The following is a 17874-nucleotide window of genomic DNA, read 5'->3' on the forward strand; positions in this document are numbered from 1 at the left end:
ACTTTTCAAAAATGGCGATTAATGTTTGACATTGCATGAACTGCTATCTTCAAATCGTTGCACAATATTGTTAACTGCATAAATATCTTTCCAAAGTATACGATAAACCTTACGGCCCTGATACAGTTTTTGCAAACTCTCGGTTGTATGGGGTAGGGTCTCGCTGTGCGCGGTCCTTCAGCCGTACAACCTCGGTCCGCAAACACCCTATCAGGGCCGCAAAGATTATCAAATTTTATATGGTAATAGTATATTAATGTGGAATGTTATATTATCTGATGCTGCAAAAAGTGTTAATTTTATCTTTTTTATTTCCAGGACACCTTACTACACTACTATTGGGCTGCTCAGAATGATGCAGAAAATATCCTTAGTGCTCTTGGAGAGGCAGGAGAAGATATCAATGAACTACACATGGTATTTGCAATTTAAAGCTACTAATGTCTAAATAAGCATAACCATATATTCGTTTCAGTTATCTGTGAGTCAACTTTGAAAAAATGCAAATTACATTTATTGTATATCTGACCCTCAAGGAACCCAAATAGGCAGCAGAGACTTAAAAACGGTATGAATAGTTTTGATTTCAATTCCATCTGTAAGCAGTAACAAGTGTACAACCAGCATGTTTCCATTTCAACAGACAATATAGGCCTAAACTTGAGCGACCATACAAAAACATTGTATACAACATCAAAGGACTGATCCATGCTTAGATTCCAGTTAAATATCATTCAAATTTAAAGTCCAAAATCACTGATATAGCACAGGTTTTCTCGACATTCACAGGATGATTGTACATTTTCATCCTGTACGATAAATTGCATAGCAAGTATTTGGTGTATACTCACCTAAACTTTTATATATGCTCAGAATGATACCAAAACAACTTTCGTTATACTTCACGTACTTAACTTGACCCAGTAACTATCCACCTAAACTGTAGAAAGTGCATAAGAAAACGATAATGACTTCAGCATGCAATATGGCGTCATATACTTTAACAAAAATCATGCACCAAACCCAGGCTTCGTCGCTAACAATATTCGCGGGAAAAACAGTGACTCGGCAATTTTCCTTTCAAAACGAAATTTATTTTTTAACGTAACACTAATCACTAATGTCAAGAGAATAAGTACAAACTAGAAAAGTTTACAGGCTATTCATCTCAGCATGGACGGCACAAAGCCCCAGAGTTGTGTCAGACACTGGGACAGAGTGAGCAGTCCTTTGGCTTGCTTTCAGGCTTGAGGTTGCGCGCAGTCCAAGAATAAATCCAGCATGGCAGTGGAGGTCTAGAAAAGTCTTGGCATTACACTACTGGAGTTTACAAAGTCATGCAGTAACACTTGAGAGACACGATCCCAATATGTCTGACTAAAAACTCTGCCATCCCCTATTTATACTAAAATGGTTATATGAGAGAACAATCAAGAAGCTCTATTGATATGTTAATTACTGTTCTAAAAATGTCTCCACACACGACTAACTGAATTTCCAGAGGATTCTAAATGTGACTAATTGAATTCAAGGTCATGAAGGACAGTGAACTTAAGATTGTTCTTGACTAATTAAACTCAGGCCATGATTGTGGGGGAAAATTACCTACATAACACACCCCCTGTTCAAAAAATGAAAATTTTTCAAAGAAAAGTCTTTCTTTTACATATTTTTTCTTGATAATATGAACAACGATAATCTCTAAATAAGATAGCAGTCCTGCAATTAAATTTTCTCTACCCTTGTGTCAATGTTATACTCCAGTAACATAAACTCCATCTAACAATGCTGATTTTTGCCATTCAATTTCTGCAGAAAAAAATCAAGGGGGTTTGATTAATTGTTGGCTAATTTGAAGAAGTAACATACAATTCAAAATGCTGTAAAGCTAATATCAAAGATAAACTGTGTTTGAACTGTAGAGAAGTTTCTCTGGGATTTGTTAATTCCGCGTGAAAAGTAGCAAAAAGGGTGCTCTATCCCATGAGTATCCTCTTGTTATAAAGCAGCACAAGCAGTCACATTGCTAGCATCTACATGTAATTTGAATACAAAACTAAAATCGGATTGGAGCACTATGAAGTATGGCTTTAAAGGGACAAATAAAGTCGGCCATTTTCTACACATTTTTCGAGAGCAAAATTCCTCAGTCAGAACAATATTCGACCCAAAATAGTGACCGTAGATGGCTTCATTGATATTATAAAAGCGCCTGTTACTCTTTACAAGCAATGTTCAATGTTTGCCTGGGCGTCCAGCGATTTGAATTAACCATCATAGTTGAACCCCATCACATAATGAATAATGCGCACACAACTTTAGATTATCTGTTTGGAAGAGTGCGTGAGCGGCCTGTAACCTTCATACAACCTTCAGTACAATGGATAACGAGGAGCACACGACAAAACGAACTACAGTAAAACAGTGCAACTTAAAGGGGAATTTGCTCGTTAAACTATCGAATGACACGGACCGTGAAAGAAAAATCATACCACAGACCCAATTGTTATATGATAAAACTAAAACATACCATGTGTGATTGCTACCTTGATACTGATAGTGAAACAGTTACAGAGTAATACATTTTCTTTGCATTTTATGGTGAAACAAATCTTGATCATAAACATGCATCTTCGTAGACTTTTATTTAGGGTATCTTTTCTGCCATTCCCTTTTTTAGCTCCGCTATCAGCGACGCGGAGCTTATCAAATAGGTTGATTTTCCATTGTCGTCTGTTGTCGTCATCCGTCATCCGTCATCGTCCGTCGTCAATCAACATTTGCCTTCTCCTCTGAAACCACAAGTCAAATTGCTTTGAAATTTTATATGCAGTTCACTTAGGGTGACCTCACTTCAGTTTAGTCAAATCGTGGTGAAATTTACATATTTGTATTTTTTGGGCATATTTCGGTGTTTTTGGTAAAAAATTCTTCTTTGAAACAGCTTGTCCGATTGCTTTGAAATTTGATATGCAGTTTACTTAGTGTGACTATAGTCAGATTTGTTCAAATCGTAGTGAATATTGCATATTTGTATTTTTATAAGTAATTTTGTCATTTTTGGTAAAAAAGTCTTTAAAATCTTCTTCTTCAAAACTCCCAGTCAGATAGCTTTGATATTTGGTACATAGGTCCCTACGGATGATCTATTTCAGTTTGTTCAAATTGTGCAAAAATATGCAAATTTGCATTTTTAAGGGCAATTTTTGCCATTTTTGGTCAAAAAAATGTATTTCTCAAAAAGTACTGGTCTGATAGTTTTGAAATTTGGCATACAGGTTTCTATAGATGACTAAGTAATATATATTGAATTTCTGATGAAATCTGTAATTTTGTATTTTTTGGGCAATTTTTGCCATTTTTGGTCAAAAAATGTATCTTTACAAAACTACTCATCTGATAGCTTTGAAATTGGTAAACAGGTTCCTACAGATGAACTGAAATGATAATGATGAAATCTGCAATTTTGTATTTTGGGGGCAATTTTTTCCACTTTTGGTCAAAAAATGTAAATTTCCACAATAGGTTCCTACAGATCACCTCAATGATATTTATTGAAATTATGATGAAATCTGCAATGTTTTTAATTTTGGGGCAATTTTTGCCATTTTTGGTCAAAAGATGTGTTTCTCAAAAAGTACTTGTCTGATAGCTTTGAAATTTGGTATGCAGGTTTCTTCAGATGAGCTAAGTAATATGTATTGAATTTCTGATGAAATCTGTATTTTGTATTTTGGGGCAATTTTTACCATTTTTTGTCAAAAAATGTGTATTTCCAAACTGCTCATCTTATAGCTTTGAAATTTGGTATACAGGTTTCTATAGATGAATCCATGATATTTATTGAAATTATGATGAAATCTGCAATTTTGAATTTTGGGGCAATTTTTCCATTTTTGGTCAAAAAATGTGTTTCTCAAAAAGTACTGGTCTAACAGCTTTTGAAATTTGGTGTACAGGTTTCTATAGATGAACTAAATTTGATATTTTGAAAATTATGATGAAATCTGAAATTTTTATTTTTGGGGGGCAATTGTTGCCATTTTTGGTCAGAAAAATTTTATTCTCAAAAAACAACTCATCAGATAGCTTGGTTGACATGTTCGTAGGGATGATCCGATGTGATATATTCAAAGTATGATGAAATCTTCAATTGTGTATTTTTGCAGCTATTTTAGCCACTTTCTGGCCACTGCATTGAGCTATCAAAGATTTCCACCTTCTTCATCAACATGTGTCAAAAATAGTTATTCTCTACATAACACAGCGGAGCTATATCGGCCGCTAGTTCGCTTTGTTCAAACATGTCATATTAACGTTGAATCATCGCACCCGAAGGTGCGATTGAACATCGGTAACAATAGTGGGCACATCTGAGTTAGTACGTGATCGTTGATATTACATCTTGACAAACAAAATTTGGGCAAATGTTATTGAACGGGGGATTTCTCTGTGCCTCTTGTAACTATTTGTTACAGTTTAACAGTATATCGAACTACAAGTATGTACATGGATGGCAATGACCGCAGCATGACAGCAGCAGTCGCCCTTATTGTCTTCCGGTCACTCGCATTGCACAGCAGTCTTTGCAGGATTTGCTGCGCTGACAGGCAGTCGGTTTGCCCGAAGTCAAAGACTGCTAAACAAACACAAATAGCCGCTTATAGGAAATCACCTTGATCCGGTGATCGATAATTGCTATGAATACCAAAAAAATTCATGCCACAAACAGGAACACATCGTTTGAACCTTTTATCTTAGACTCCCCCCCCCCCCCCAAGTTGCCAGGCTTCTCCCCGGCAGCTGAGTTACTAGCTGGTCAAGCAAGGCGTTCACCCCACAAGTACGCAACAGCCATTAGCGTGTTGGTCTGCTGGTGTTTAGTCCTTTAGTTTTGATACCTATATGCCCACACACTTGGAGCAACTCTACCATTATCTATAATTGTTTTGTTTGCCGGTACAGCTGAAAAACACAAGACTGATTTCCCTTGACATGCACCCAACTAGCTACTGGAGGCCTATAGCCGGTAACACACAGCCCTTCCATGCAGAGCTTAGTACTACTGCAGAACATTTTTGTATGGACGAACCCCGGGTTGACAAAACAACCTGGGAATAATCAGATTTCTGGGATAAAGTTCTTAGTCTCACCATTGTTTCTTTTAGACGTGATAAGAAAAAAGTAGAAGAATGTCTCGTCGGATTGAAACAGTATCGTACGGCGTATTAACCCACTCATGACCAGATGACCGGGCATACACAGCATGCAGCAGTACCCACAATGTACGCGTCAGTCGCCAAAGTATATTGCTTCAATCTGGCGATCACCTCAATACTAAACGTGAAAGTCTGCTGAAGTTTCTTCCTTCTTTTTACTCAATCCCTTTTGATATTTCTATACCACCAGTCCATGGGAAAGTAAGTCTACACGGAAGTACAAACGAGACAAAAACAATCCGCTATTTAGGCAATAGGTCACAGTGAAGGAGACTGTAGACGATCTGCCACCACTGGGATTAAGTACTGTCGTGGGCAAACGGCTCCGTGAATGTTGCTGCTTGAAGGCATTTGAAATGCCATTTCAAAAAATGTGCTCTTTTGCAGCTAAGAACAGTGTATCGAAGAGCAAGATTGGTCGTCCATGTCTGCATGCAAAGATGACCATCAAAATGTAACTTCAGCAAATAGAACGGCATCGATAGTAAGCTCAGGTGAATCCCGAACATTGCGTTCCTCACAGCGGGACCATTTATTAGCTCAGCTGTCAGCAACACGAAGCTTATCAAATAGGTTGATTTTCTGTCATTGTCTGACGTCGTCCGGCGTCCGGCGTCAAGCGTCCGGCGTCCATCAACAATTGTCTTCTCCTCTGAAACAACAAGTCCGATTGCTTTGAAATTTAATATGCAGTTCACTTGGGGTAACCTCACTTAAGTTTGGTACAAATCATGGTGAAATTTGCAAATTTGTATTTTGGGCATTTTTTAATGGTTTTGGTAAAAAAAATCTCTGAAACTGCTTGTCCGATTACTTTGAAACTTGATATGCAGTTTACTTAGGGTGGGCTCAGTTAGATTTGTTCAAATCGTGGTGAAATTTGCATATTTGTATTTTTAAGACAATTATTGTCATTTTTGGTAAAAACATCTTTAAAAATCTTCTCCTTCAAAACTACCAGTCAGATAGCTTTGATATTCTGTACGTAGGTCCCAAGGATGATCTATTTCAGATTTGTTCAAATTTTGCAGAAATATGCAAATTTGCATTTTTAAGACAATTTTTGCAATTTTTGGTCAAAAAATGTCTTTCTCAAAAAGTACTGGTGTCATAGTTTTGAAATTTGGTATACAGGTTTCTATGGATGAACTAAGTAATATATATTGAACTTTTGATGAAATCTGTAATTGTGTATTTTTGGGGCAATTATTGCCATTTTTGGTCAAAAATGTGTATTTCCAAAACTACTCATCCAGTATCTTTTAAATTTTGTATACAGGTTCCTACAGATAAATTATAGCCAAGACGGAGTCAGCTTGGACTCTCTGTTGTGCCGCGCAACAAAGTAAACGCATTCACTGACGTTTTTCAGACAGAGCACACAAACTACACGCCATCAAACAATGGCACAAATCAAACAAAAGATTCAATTTGTATCCTTTTTGTAACAAATAATTACGTGTGCAGAATTTCTCTACAGACGGATTAATATTTTAATTGGAAACACTGAAAACATTCATCATTCCAGCGAGATATACATGATGTATACTGCAGACTGTAAAAAAAAACCGCACCGTCTTTCCAGGGTTACCTGTTTCCTTCTCAGGAAAAGGACCTATTTCCCAGGAAAAACTACATGATCAAATAGCCAACTTTGCGAAAAAAGCCGAGGCAATCACCAGGCGTAATTTCCATTACTGCGCGAAGTATAGCATATTGTTTATTGTCCTCAAACAAATGCCTGAATATCGGTCTTTTACATAGTGTCTTTAAGTGTCCGAAAAGATACTCAGCTGCGTTGAAGTCAGGCGAGTAAGTTGGCGTGAAAATATACTGTATTCCCATGTGATCTAAGAATTGTGCCAAAAGTTCACCTCCACGATTGTGATGAGTTGGGCAATTGTCAACAATGACAACGTCGCCAACCATGAGCGAAGGAGTACCATCGTCCATTACCGAATTTGCTGCCTCGTTAAGAAATGCTAGAAACGAATCAGTGTCAGACGACCCCATCCACTACGTTTGCATGACAAATGCCATGGGCGCTGACAAGTAGATTCAGCGTTACATTTGGTTGTTTAGCGTACCGTTGTATTTCAACACAGCGAGTGCCGATAGCTGCATGTCCGTACAGCCTATTACAAACTCCCGGATAACTAAATCCTGATTCGTCAAAAAATTTTATTCTGTACGGATCAATGTGACGAAGTGCTTCAAGATAAGCTCCTGTGTAAATTAAATTGCCCTCGGAAAATCTTTCCGCAGCTGGTCGTATCATTTTCTTCCAGGTATACTGCTGAGGTAGTCTACCACGTACAGTTTCACCAATAGTTACGACTGAGACGTCTATGTTACTGAACTCAACCAATTTCTGTTGGATTTCCTCGTAAGAAATGGACGGAGTCTCTAATTTCAAAAACTGAATGTACCTGACTTCGTCGTCACTGAGTTTTCTAGGTGGGCCAGTGGCTTTTTTCCTAGGTGCTATATCACCAGTGTCGCAGAATCTTCGCCAAATATTGGTGACTGTACTCTTCGATATGCTAAATTTTCTTGACGTACTAGCAAGCAACCCAAATGGTACGTATCGTGTTCTCGAATTTGCACCATTCTGCTCCAGTTCACGAACAACTAGCTTTCGTAATTCCCCACTCATCGCCTTTCCGCACTCATATTCCCGCCCTTTATTGTTCAGCATAGAACGACCTTCCATTCTGAACATCGAAATCAAACTGGCGACTGGGAACAACAAAGGAAGTTTCCTGGCATGTCAAAAAGAAAGCGACATTGCGCGCGCTTATTCGCCCAGTCGCGCGGGATAAAATATCTAGCCTTGCGAAGGTAAACAACGAGCGGTTTTATAATTTTGCAAAATGTGATTTTGAAAAAAGATGGTCGAATGGTGTCAAAGTTTACTGTACCATATATACAATAGAAGATTTGTTTGTAAACATTCACAGATGACGTACGTTCGAAAAGCGACCTGACTAGATCACCATGCACACTGTAAAGTTACCTGTTAAAGATAGTACACCAATGAAACGCCTTTTTGTAACACTTTTTGGACGCGTCTAGACGTTCAGAAATTTAACACTACGTATTCAACCAACGTTCAATTTTTGAACACACGTGTGCAGATTTTGAACGCTACGTGTTCATCAGACATTATATTGAACACCATGGTGTTCCATATCTGAACATACGTTGCACATGAATGTGTTACAAAAATTGAACGCATTTACGCGTTCAAAGGGCTGTTACACTTTTTGAACGCATGGACGCGCGATCAACGATAAGTGTGTTAAAAATCCGTGACAAAACGCGGCCAATCTGTTTACCGCAACGAAATTTTAATAAAGAAATTTGAAAATAGATTTTTTGTTGATTTTTCTTGTACGCTAAAATCTATTGAATATTGAAATATACTCATATTTCTATTTCCTATTTCTAATATAAGCGTATGATTTCGAAATAAGCATAATGGTAATTCCGGCTAGCAGATTGCGGCCAACGCGAAGCCTTGTTCACTCACCAGCCCGACGTAAATTGAAAATAGGAAATGCAGTCTATTAGGCAGTCTATCTAGCAGGTTTCCAATTCTGGTGCAGACATGCGCATTGGCATGCTGCGTCGCCGAAGCAGACATCAAAGACGGTGCGGCGTCGCACGGTAACTGTTACACTGTAACTGTCGGAGGGACTGTGACTGTAAATTACATTCATCGAATCATCAGCCCGGAAGTGGATTCGTATTTGGTGCCAGATTTGCTCGTCACCTGATTATGGTTCTTTAGTGGAAATTTGGATACCCACGCGTATTCTCAAAATGATCAATGGAAAAGCGGGAGTTTTTTGTTCACCATCTAGGCCCGTGAAAACACGTACTTTTTGCAAAGGTTTATCGATGAAAGGGTTAGAATAACACTTTGAAATCTGGTAAACAATGTTCTTACACGTACAACCATTTCAGCGCTAAGGTGAAAATGCGACTATTTTAATAAGGGCATCATCATGAACACTTTTTCTGTAAGGTGGTCTTGTTGCCCTAGACTGTAATAGTGGTGGTCAGCTGTCAGACAACAAAGATTACACTGATGTGTCAAGACAATGTTATTGGTCTTGACATATATATATATATAGACATACAAACACACATATACATAAGTCATACATATGTATGCATACATATACGTGCATGCATACATATATATACGCGCATATAGGGTATGCATTTATACATGTAGAATACATACATACATACATACATACATACATACATACATACATACATACATACGTACGTACGTATGTGCACACATACATTCGCAAAAACATGCATAAACACACACACTATACATACATATAAACAAACACACATACGCATACATACATACATACATACATACATACATACATACATACATACATACATACATACATACATACATAAATACATAGAGCCTGGACTTGGATAAATTTACATTCACCTCGCTTTCGACATACAGTTGAAAACGAGGTTGAATGTACATTTTTTCAACTGTTAGCTTTAGTCTGGTTCCCTGACCCATTTCCCCGGTAGAGGGCGTGGGGAAATATAGGGTCAGGTACCTGCTAATGTAAACATGGACGCTATTGGGTTAAAATAAAACAAGCTGTGATTGGATGAAAGTAACACTTGTAACTTTTTCTCATCTTTCTTGGGTTTCGCACTTTCAGGCTCACTTGACACCAACTTCTTGTTTGTACCACAAAGCCGTGAAGGTAGAAAGAAAGACTTTCTACCTCCATGATTTAGCCACTGTGATTTAGCACACCTCTTAATACTTTTAGAACGTCGACATGATGCCTGGCATTTTTCACGAAATTCGGACACCATTCTATCCATCGAAATCAATCGTCGTTCACAGTTCCAACAAAGTTTGCTTTCAATTAGCTGTGATATCGCAGCAGTACTTGTGGCGTGTATCGAACGTGCTCGGGTCATTTGGGTCACGCCACAGTCGGCGATGACCTCAATGACCCTAGCGCGTTCGATACACGCAACAAGTACTGCTGCGATATCACAGCCAGCCTTCAATCACCTCTATTTCCCCGTACTTCTGGATTAATCCTTTCAGTTTATGTTTCCCATCTCGTGTGCCAATGTTTTTGGTTCGAGTACCAGTGTTCGAACATAATTCGAATTTTGACCGGCGTTTTCATGGCAGCAGCCATATTTGTTGTAGCATGTTCTGTCAGGTGACTAACCTCCGCCATCTTGAACAAAATTCTGTTCAAGATGGCTACCCGGTACCCTATATTTCCCCACGCCCTCTAACGGGGAAAAGTTCATGGATCCAGACTATAAGGGTGCGTTTGGGCGCACTGTTCTCGACACAAGAACGGTGCTCGGATGTGCCGAGCGCGCTCGATTCTCTTCGCTACATTTCCGGAAATAGCCGATCTTCGTTCCGAGAACGAAGAACACAACCCTGGTCTGATCCGGGAGCAGACGAGAATAAGATGGCGGAAACCAGCCGCGCGAAATAAAAATGTCAGGGCTATGTTGCTATTGTATGAAAAACGTCTCAGGATACAAGTCGAGATAGGTGAATTCACAGTTGGTGGAGGGACTGTGGTGAATTATTATAACAAGTTTGATCTTTCCAAAGATTTGATGTTTTTCGTTTTTGGAGAGTTGTCGAAAATTTTTGTGAGTAAACTGTCGTACAAATGTACAACAAACGTCTTCAACGTAATATTTGGGTAAAGCTTATGTATGAACGATGATTAAAATATAGCGAAACAGGATTTCCTTCGTGAAAGTTGTCTGTTGCCGTGACTAAAATCACATTTGTACCAAGTTCTGCCAAAGCGAGGCTGTGTCGTTTGGTCGTCAAGAACAAGAACAGCTATCGGAAGCTCGCCCTCGTCGGATGTTCTCCTGACGAGAACGGTACGCCCAAACGCACCCTAAGCTTGTCTCGAAAACATTTACATTCAGCCTCGCTTTCGACATACAGTTGAAAACGAGGTTGAATGTACATTTTTTCAACTGTAAGCTTTGTCTCGAAAACATTTACATTCAACCTCGCTTTCGACATACAGTTGAAACGAGGTTGAATGTACATGTTTTCAACTGTTACCTTGTCTCGAAAACATTTACATTCAACCTCGTTTTCACTTTGCATACATACAGCTGTAAAATTTTATATACACGTAATACCAACTGCAAAACTTTATATACAGTCTCGTTAACGTTTTCACATAGATGGGACTCGGATATTTATATATATACACCCTCGTTTTCGAAATATGATAGTGACTTCCAAATGTTCATATAATGTCGGTCGAAAGTGGATTTACATTAAAGACGTTGTGTTAACACTGCTGCACATAGCAGGGCTTGTGTGTTTCACAAGACCAAAGAAATATTCAATTTTTACTACGGCCCTCCTAGTGGTCCAGCCTACGATGCTCCGCGTTCCCAGCGTTGAAGGTGTTGGACGGGCGCCGCGCTGGCAAAACACAGTATCGTACGCAGGGCCATGGAGCTAAGAAGGTACCATGGCAGGGCTAAGAATGACCCAGGCTAGGTGCAATTATTGTAGCCCATATGCCGTGCGCTGGCTTTTCTGACCTGTTTTCTTTGCAGCGCTGGCCTGTAGCGGCCGGTGCTGCACAGCAACATGTTAGAAAAAGACCACGCACAGCCCGGCCGCCGGCCGGCCGTGAGCTGCCTTTTTTGCGGCTAGACCCTGGCAAGACTAAAGCTATTAAACACACGCATAGTGCTGGCGCTTGTGCTATTCAAGTGCATTTGAACTTTCTGGTTTATTTTGTGCTAGCGACAACAATGACCGTGGTATTGCTATCTGGAGAGATCACCACTGATCTAGGCTGTTCCGTGTTCGTAGAAAAAAAGGATAGGCGCTTGGCGTCGACTACACAGTGCTCGTTCATTGTAGGTCACTGCAGTCGGCTGTGCAACCTACTTTCGTGGTCTTCAGAGTTAAGAGAATAAAGACAAAATTTTAATTTGGAAATTTTGGTGCCATAAACCCATGCACAATTATGGATGAAGGCAAATGTGGGTAACAAGACAGCAATTCTTGGTCTTGGACTTTCCTCGGGTCATTCGACGCAAGGAGTATTCGAGTATGGCGGTACACAGAGCAAGGTGCTCGGTTGTGTTTACGAGATTAGAAATGATCAGACATTTTAATTCACCAGTCAATCAGCGACACTCAGCCGATAGAGTATATGAGATTCATTGAACATGGCATGGAAGTAGAAAGAGATCTCTTGCGACCTCCATGCCGTCTTCAATGAATCTCATATACTCTGTCGGTTGAGCGTCGCTGATTTACTGTTGAATTTGAGTGTCTGATCATTTCTAATTCTCGTAAACACAATAAACACAACCGTTGTAAGGGACTGGTCAGTTTCTTCGGCCGGGGGTGGATTATTTTTTGCCGACGTAAAAAAGGGCTGAACCCCCCCCCCCCCCATTCCAACTTTCGAAAACAGGGTGACCCCACATTGCAACTTTCGAAAACAGGGTGACCCCTTCCCCGTGTGAAACAAAGGTTTAACAAAATGTGGAATATAAATTGAATAATTCAGTATATATATATATATATATATATATATATATATATATATATATATATATATATATATATATATATATATATATATATATATATATATATATATATATATATATATATATATATATATATATATATATATATATATATATATATATATATATATATATATAATTTGGGGGTATATTTTCAACAATTAGTCATTCTGTGTTTTAATGAAATTGGTGTCATGTCAGTTGTAAGATAGGAACTTAAAAGTGTCAATTCTAAAGTTTGAGTACAGTATTTTGAATGAGCTGTATGTATTCCAACTCTCTTTATGCATAAGCAGATGTCCAGAACTGTTGTAAGGAAAATGTGATTGAAATATTATTGCATGTTGCTTTCTAATACTTAATTCTCATAGAGAATACAGAAAAGTATCAGGAACTTGCCATGCTTTTCATATGAAGGGCATGCTGAAAAATATGTTTGATATTTTAAAGAAATGCGCCCAAGGGCGCGCCGAAAAATTTTAAACATACAGATATCTCATATATATATATATATATATATATATATATATATATATATATATATATGTGTGTGTGTGTGTGTGTGTGTGTGTGTGTGTAGTGTGTCAAATATATAAAGTTTTGCACTAGGACAGGGCTCTAAAAATATGTCTTATTATTATTAAAGAAACGTGCCCAAAGGGCGCGCCAAAAATGCAACTCAATGCTGAAATTTGTGGCTGTCACAATGCATTTTATGCAAGTATGAGCCCTTGTTGAACTTGAAAAACACACTGACCCCCCCCCCCCCAATTGGGCATTTCAAAAACATGGTGACCCCATCACCAAAGTCAAAAACAGGGTGAACCCCCCCACCCCATGAATCCACCGCCCCCTTTGCTGAAGCAACTGACCAGTCCTTAGTTACATGCTCGCGTGCTCCATGCACCTTGTGTCAAATGCCCGAGGAAGAGTCCAAGACCAAGAATCTGCTGTCGTTTTACTCAAATTTATTTTCATCCATCATTGTGCATGGGTTTATGGCACCAAGATTTCAGTATTAATTTTTTGTCTTTATTCTCGTAACTGCGTAGACCGCGAAAGTTCATTGCACAGATGATGACGGACTGCAGCGGTCTCAGTGAACGATCGTTGTATGGTTGACGCCGTTGTATGGTTGACGAGTAGCCCTGCATACAGGTCTGTGTGTTCCGGGCATTATACGGGCTCCACCACAGCCGTATAACGCCGGGAACACACAGACATGTACACGGGGCTAGGCTACGAGCAGCCCAGATCAGTGGTGATCTCACCTGATAGCAATACCACGATCATTGTTGTGGCTAGCTTACTAGATCAAAATAAACCGGAAAGTTCAAATGCACTTGAATAGCACAAGCGCCAGCACTATGCGTGTATTAGCTTTCGTCTTGCCAGGGTCTAGCCGCGTACGATACCGGGCAGAGTTCAATCACGCTTTCTGAGCACAAGCATCACTAGGTATTACACTTAATCCAAGACGAGTCTGTATGTAAAATTTCCCATCGAGTCTGTGTATAAAACTTCCCAGCTAGCTGTATGTAAAATTTCTCTATCGAGTCTGTGTATAAAACTTCCCAGCTAGCTGTATGTAAAATTTCCCCATCGAGTCTGTGTATAAAACTTCCCAGCGTGCTGTGTCTTCAGAACGGGTTTGTATGTAAAACTTTCCCACCGAGTCTGTGTATAAAACTTCCCAGCTAGCTGTATGTAAAATTTCCCCATCGAGTCTGTGTATAAAACTTCCCAGCGTGCTGTGTCTTCAGAACGGGTTTGTATGTAAAACTTTCCCACCGAGTCTGTGTATAAAACTTCCCAGCTATAGCTGTGCCCTCAGATCGAGACTGTATGTAAAATTTAGCTGTGTGTAGTTGTATCATCAGAACGAGGCCGATATATATAAACTTTTTGCAGCTGTGCTGAGCTGAGTAAGTTTCTAACATATAGAACCTCGTTCTGATACAGCGATACTTCATCAGAACGAGGCTGTATATATAAGATTTTGCAGCGCTGTCAGATACTGTAAACGTCAGCAGCTGCTGCCACGAAAACGAGGCTAAATGTAAAATCTTCGAGCTGTATCAAAGTCCGATGTATGTATGTATGTATGTATGTATGTATGTATGTATGTATGTATGTATGTATGTATGTATGTATGTATGTATGTATGTATGTATGTATGTATGTATGTATGTATGTATGTATGTATGTATGTATGTATGTGTAGTGTGTGTGTTTATGCATGTTTGTGCGAAATTATGTGTACGTGTATACGTATGATGTATGTATGAACGTATGTATGTATTGTACATGTCTGAATGAATACACTCTATGCGTACGCGTATTTGTACATGTCTGAATGAATACACTCTATGCGTACGCGTGTGATTATATATTATATATATATATATATATATATATATATATATATATATATATATATATATATATATATATATATATAATTCCTCTCTCTATATATACATTTTCCACCTATTCTATCTCTAAAAAAAGCTTGATTGTGTAAATTATTTTTTTACATTTGGCGCCTCATATTGAACACCATTAATTTTGGGCGTTCAGGGGGTGTTCAAGCCTTGAATTAACATTACAGACCACTGATATTCAGTAAAATTATTTTATTCTAAAAATACACGAAGCATTTCTAGAGTAAAATACAATAATTTACTGTAAAATGGGCAAATAAACATTGCAATTTGTATGTAAAGTTTGTCAGAGGAAAATACCAACAGTGTTAACACCCTTTTATCAAAAACATAAAAAATATGAACAAAGTAATGACAAAACAGGTTTTACTTAAATATTGTTGATTACGTTTTAAGGTTCATACTTGTTTAAAATGTACAAAAAAGCATCTGCAAAAGCTCAAAATTTGGCTTACTTATTGTGTTTAAAACACGTATCATATGTATGGATGCATACTACATTGTTGTAAGATGGTTTCTTAAAGACATTTCCTCTTGTATAGACAATTGTAAATTTTGAAGAAAAAAAAGTTAGTCAAGGCTTCTCTAGTGCACATGGTATATAGTTGTCCACATTAAAGTAAACACAACATATCAAGTTGTCAAAGTGTCACAGTAAGGCACAACATGCAGAAAGTGGGGAAAGTTGGTCCTTGGCAGGGTAAAACCTATTTCCTTGTCCAACAAAGTCCTTCATGAACAAAAAGCTTTGTTTGTTTGTAATATCTTTAAATAAACAATGAAATAAATCGGTGACATTTCAAAAATCTACTTCTCAGAAATTAAAAACATATTCGTAAAGACCTTTCAAATTCTGGTGTACCTTGCTATTAATTTTTATACAAATGTTTTTACCAAAAGTGGTAAAAATCACCCTTAAAATAAAAAAATGTAGATTTCATCATAATGTGAATATATCACATTCTGGTAATCCCTCATATCTTAAAAATGTCTGAAATGTCTTTAATGTCTTAAAAATACAAAGTTCCAAATTTCTGCATAATTTGAACAATCTGAAAAAGGCTATCAGTAAAGATCTATGTCCTAAATATCAAAGCTGTTCAATTAGCAGTTTTGAAGAAGACTTTTAAAGATTTTTTGACCAAAAATGACGAAAATTGCCATGAAATATAAAAATTTGAATATTTCATCACAACTAGCACAAATTTGACTAGGGTCATTCTTAGGGACATGTTTACCAAATATTGAAGACGTCAGTAAAAGAGAAGAAGATTTTTGCCAAAAATAGCAAAACTAGCCTCAAAAATATAAATTTGCATAGTTCATCATAATTTGAACATATGTGATTAGGGTTATCCCTGGGGACCTGTAATCCAAATATTAAAGGATTCGTACAGGCTGTTTTGAAGAAAAACCTTGGGATGTACAAATTTGAGGACAATGCTACACATCCACCTATTTAGCTAACAGCAAAGCTATAAACCATTTGCTAAGAACAAGAGTTACGATACAAAATTCTCTAAGGTTTGGCAGCATGCTATGATCAATTAAATGTTACAGGCGCAAAAGCTTCCAAAGACGTGAAATCTCCTTTATCAGATGCAAGGGGAATGAAAAATTGAAGCAGAAAGTGACAGGAAATTCAGAGTGAAAATTTCAGAAAATTCAGTAATTCAGAGTGGACATTTTTACTCTGAATTTGCCGCCGCTTTCAGCTTTAATTTTTCATTCCACCCTTGCATCTGATAAAGGAGACTACACGTCTGTGAAAGCTTATTCTCCGGCAACATTTAGTTGGTCACAGCATGCTACCAACGCTTAGATTAATTCAGAAAAAAATACAGAAACTTATCAAAATTCAGTTACTGACCCTTGGAAGTTTAAATCTACATTAGAGATGAACTGAGGTTCTCAAGCTTGTTTCCAGACAGCTACCTGTACACTCATCTTCTTCATTATCTGTACCACCAGCTTCGGTAACGACTCTTCGATTTTCAGTTAAATCCAACTTTGTACATCCTGAAAATAATGCAACAATAGGTAATATGGCGAGATGAGACTTTAAATGAAAGACAAGTGGCTGATTAGGTTAAGGATATTAATACAGATGCTTCAAAATCTAATACATTTTACTATGTGGAGAGAAAACTTACCCTTTCTGGTCATGCTTCCGCACGATCACGACTTCAGGGTGCGCTTACAAGAAAAATGTCGCAACTTCCGTTTTGATGCATCATGGGATAGGAAAAAGCACCAAACTTGAACACCAAGTGTTTAGAAATAGAACGCCTCTTGCACGCCGATGTTAAAATTAAAACGTTCATGGTGATTTTCTGATTTTCTTTTCAATTTTCAAAATTTCAACACGTAATAAACGTGTAAAATTATTTTGTATACTTTCTTTTTTAGAAAAAAACATGCTTTCAGCAATTGTAGACCGGAAATATTTTTCACTTAGTGGGAAATTCGTTACACCAAAGTCCGTGTACGTTTGCCGGACAGTGAGGCAGTAGTAAAATTAATATGGCCGTTGTAAAGTAAAATAAACAAAAAATTGTTAATTGTTTCACAGTATTTTAAAATTT

General features: G+C 37.9%; 1 protein-coding gene across 1 annotated transcript in view; it reads left to right on the forward strand.

The window, feature by feature from the left end:
* Positions 1–324: 324 nt before the first annotated feature.
* Positions 325–17874, forward strand: part of LOC139140568 (putative ankyrin repeat protein RF_0381) — an 88528-nt gene continuing 70978 nt past the window's right edge. Inside the window, exon 1 of the mRNA XM_070709916.1 lies at positions 325–417. Within this exon, the coding sequence (XP_070566017.1) occupies positions 415–417 (3 nt within the window). The 5' untranslated portion in view covers positions 325–414. The remainder of the gene's footprint in view (positions 418–17874) is intronic.

This window comes from Ptychodera flava, chromosome 1 (genome assembly GCF_041260155.1).
Source record: "Ptychodera flava strain L36383 chromosome 1, AS_Pfla_20210202, whole genome shotgun sequence".
NCBI lineage: Eukaryota > Metazoa > Hemichordata > Enteropneusta > Ptychoderidae > Ptychodera > Ptychodera flava.